The sequence below is a fragment of the Octopus bimaculoides genome, chromosome 13 (assembly GCF_001194135.2).
Source record: "Octopus bimaculoides isolate UCB-OBI-ISO-001 chromosome 13, ASM119413v2, whole genome shotgun sequence".
NCBI lineage: Eukaryota > Metazoa > Mollusca > Cephalopoda > Octopoda > Octopodidae > Octopus > Octopus bimaculoides.
In genome coordinates, this window is record NC_068993.1 from 52,669,387 (window position 1) to 52,672,658 (window position 3,272).

General features: G+C 36.0%; 1 protein-coding gene across 6 annotated transcripts in view; it reads right to left on the bottom strand.

Annotated features, from left to right (window-relative positions):
* Positions 1-3,272, bottom strand: part of LOC106877725 (inverted formin-2) — a 177,980-nt gene that overhangs the window by 24,140 nt on the left and 150,568 nt on the right. For all 6 annotated transcript variants that reach the window (XM_014926687.2, XM_052972480.1, XM_014926688.2 and 3 more), the window contains one exon: positions 1,037-1,218. In XM_014926687.2, coding sequence (XP_014782173.1) covers positions 1,037-1,218 — 182 coding nt within the window. The remainder of the gene's footprint in view (positions 1-1,036; positions 1,219-3,272) is intronic.

A 3,272-nucleotide genomic window follows, 5' to 3' on the forward strand; every position in this document is an offset into this window, starting at 1 on the left:
ATATATATATATATATATATATAAATAAAATGCCCTGCTCTTAAAGTACACCAAATAAAAAGCCCATTACATGCATATGTTTAGAACCAAACACCACTCGAACATACCCTCATCATCTGGGCCTGTACTATTTGCTCGTTGGTATCATTTCCGTCAGTATCCCATTGAAAAATTTCTAGAGAGTTCTCCCTCTCCATTTCCGATGTTGGGGGTGGCACGTGTTCGAAAGACACATGGACGGGGCAGCGGTGAGTCAACCGCTCCACCCAGCTGCAACACGAGGCTATGCCACAATTATTTTTCATTAACGAATGAAACTGTCAAGAAGAAAAGGACAAATATATATATATATAAAAGAAGGTCCCAGATGGTTAGAGACACCGTCGGAAATAGGGGTTCAGAAATTGACACTGTTCCTATGGGATGAGGGACTGGAAGTGATTTGTCTATTGTGCAGAATACAAGGGGAAAAATAACCTGAGAAAAGCTAGCAACTTTTATAACGCTGAAGTCCAGACATAACAGAACCGAAAAGTATGTTTAGTAATTTTGTAAAATATTTGCTTTCTATTAGAAAACCTTTTTTTTATATATAAATGTTAGTTGGAAGGCAAATTACTAGTGCATGACTGTTAAAGGTTGAGAATTATCTATTAATCTTTATTCGCTGTTGCCAAATGCAAATGTCTTACTTTAAAGTTGTGATTAATAAATAGTATACTGTAATATCTAAAATGCCTTTGATAAAACCCTTGATTCAGATAGAAGTGATAACAAATTTCATGTAACGTAGGGTACTATTCCAGTTGGCATCACATCACAGTTTCTAGTGAGTTGTTAAATAAGATGCAATTATTTCTTTTCCAAAAGAAAATGGCAAACAAATAGAATCAAAGATCGATTTCAGCTCGAATATTTTTCTTTATCTAGTCACAATACACAGTTCGAGCAGATTGTATTAAATAAAAAAAGGCAATCAAAATTAGAAAAATAAATAAAACGAGGTATATATGACGTTCACAAAGAAATCACTTACATTCTGACATATCGACAAGAACATGCTCTGATGGCGACTGATGTCTCCTTTATTTGTGTTATTAATCAGTGTTAAAATGGCGTCATCATGGCGTTTATCTTGTTCGTAAGTATCACATTGCACACAAAGTCTTTTATCTTCTAGCTGTCGGAGTTCTTTTAGGACGGACCCCAAATTCAAATCTGTAAAGAATAAATATAAGCCATTATAAATTTGAGACACAAAATAAAACGTCTCTGCCAAAAGGTTACTTATCCAATTCGATGTCATTCCAATATGTGTGCATGTAATCTGATCAACCAAATATATTACTGGTATTAGACTGAACTACTAGAAAGATTTCAAGTTTTATGCAGAACCACGAAGCTTTATCGTAATGAATTTTTCCCACTACTTCCTTGTCAAATAAAATTAAACGTAGAAATCTCGATCTAGATGTGGAAGTTTTGACAAGTGATTTGCATCTCACGCTTGCGAAAGTTTTGCTAATGTCAAAGTCAACAACACTGATTTTCAAATCTACCGTGTGTGAGTGTATATGTGTATGTAATATAGGAATTTAAGTCTCTGGGAGATCTGGTTTTACGAGAGCTGTGGTAGTTGTAATTATGAAAGGAGAGATGGAGATTTAAGATGTTAGAGAAAGTTATCAACGGGTACCTCCATCATTGAACTATTAGATGTAAGAGAGTTGGTAGGGTCTAAGGGATTGGCTTTGTTGGAGTTGTACAAACTGCTGTGCATTTTCAATGATTGGAATATATTCCTATAGAGAAAGAAAAATTAAAGAGTTTAATGGGGTTTGAGGCTAGTAATAGAGAGCATTGTTAGAGATTAATGAAAGAGACATCGTTAGGAACGGTGGCTTAGATGCATTCAACTGACAGGAGGTAATTTTGCAATCGCTTTCTAAGGCTGCTTGATGGAGTGGAAGAAGGGCGGAAGTAATTTGGGAAAAGAGTTTCTCAATGTAGACTGAGTGGACTTGGGTGCAAAGCGGGTTGCGAATGTGGGCGCTTCCTCCGCAAAAGTATTTCATGATTGTGAAGTCGCTGAAAAAAGGATTTAGCAATGGTTGGTAGCGATCTTTGTGACAAGAATCAAAAATTGGTTGTAGTTTGGGAGGCAGGAGAGATTGTGGGTTGTATGAGGCACGGAGGTAACTTTCATGCTTTGGATAATCTTCCGAGAGTTGCGGCACATGTTAAAGTCATCCAGTTTGTATGGATGGACGATTCTGTGTGTAGGGGAGAGAGAGAGAGAACAAACTGCCATATGTCACTCCTACGAGCGTCAATGATTATGGATCTTCATCCACTTCTGTCCCACGGCAACTTATTGGGCGGGTCTTCCCAATTGTTATGAAGTATTCAAGGCTTATATGGTTTCCAATGAACTTCACTGGTTGCCTTAACTGCTAAGTTTTCCTACTTTCCTAAGTGATTTCAATGTTTGTCTGTCAGTTTGTGTATCTTAAGCAATTATCTTAACAACATCTCTGCAGCACTGGTAGCCATTTGTACGTGCTTGCTAATGTTCCAAGTCAGACAGCCCTATGTAACGATAGGTTCTATGTATGTTCCTTTCTCTCTCTCTCTCTCTCACCGATGGCTGCTTATTTGACAATGCGCTTCATCTCGCTGAGATCAGACTTGGATCGTCCAAGACAAGTTAGCAATTTTTACAAGAATCGTTATGCTAACAGTAAACTATTCTCACGACACATATAAAGAAAAATGGTTTCGTAACACAAGCACAATTTAAATCGTCTAAACGAATTGCAAAGAAGGCGAAAGCAAACATCGAAGGAATGATTGATAAAGAATGTATAAATTTCTGTTGCATGTTTAGGAAAACAAGTATCAGATTGTTTGAGAATGTTGGTTTATAAGACAGGACAGGTTGAGAGTATAAAAGATATTGGTAAGTATGTGTGTCGTAGAAACAAGTAGAATCAGAATTTTTTTTTTTTTTTTTATTCAATAGCTATGGAGGAGGCATATAAAAAAATCTAGTACAGTTGTTTATAATTGGATATTATTTTGATATCCAGATTTAATGGTTCATCTATTCAGGAATCATACAAATCCGAAGCATAAACTGAAAATTTTCCACTTTTGAAGAAATCACAAATTGAAAATCGCATCATTGATTTTTACCATTTAATGGATTGAATAATTTTTCCTCAACACTAAATTTAGCCAATAACAAGTACTAAACTTTGACAACCTTGTTA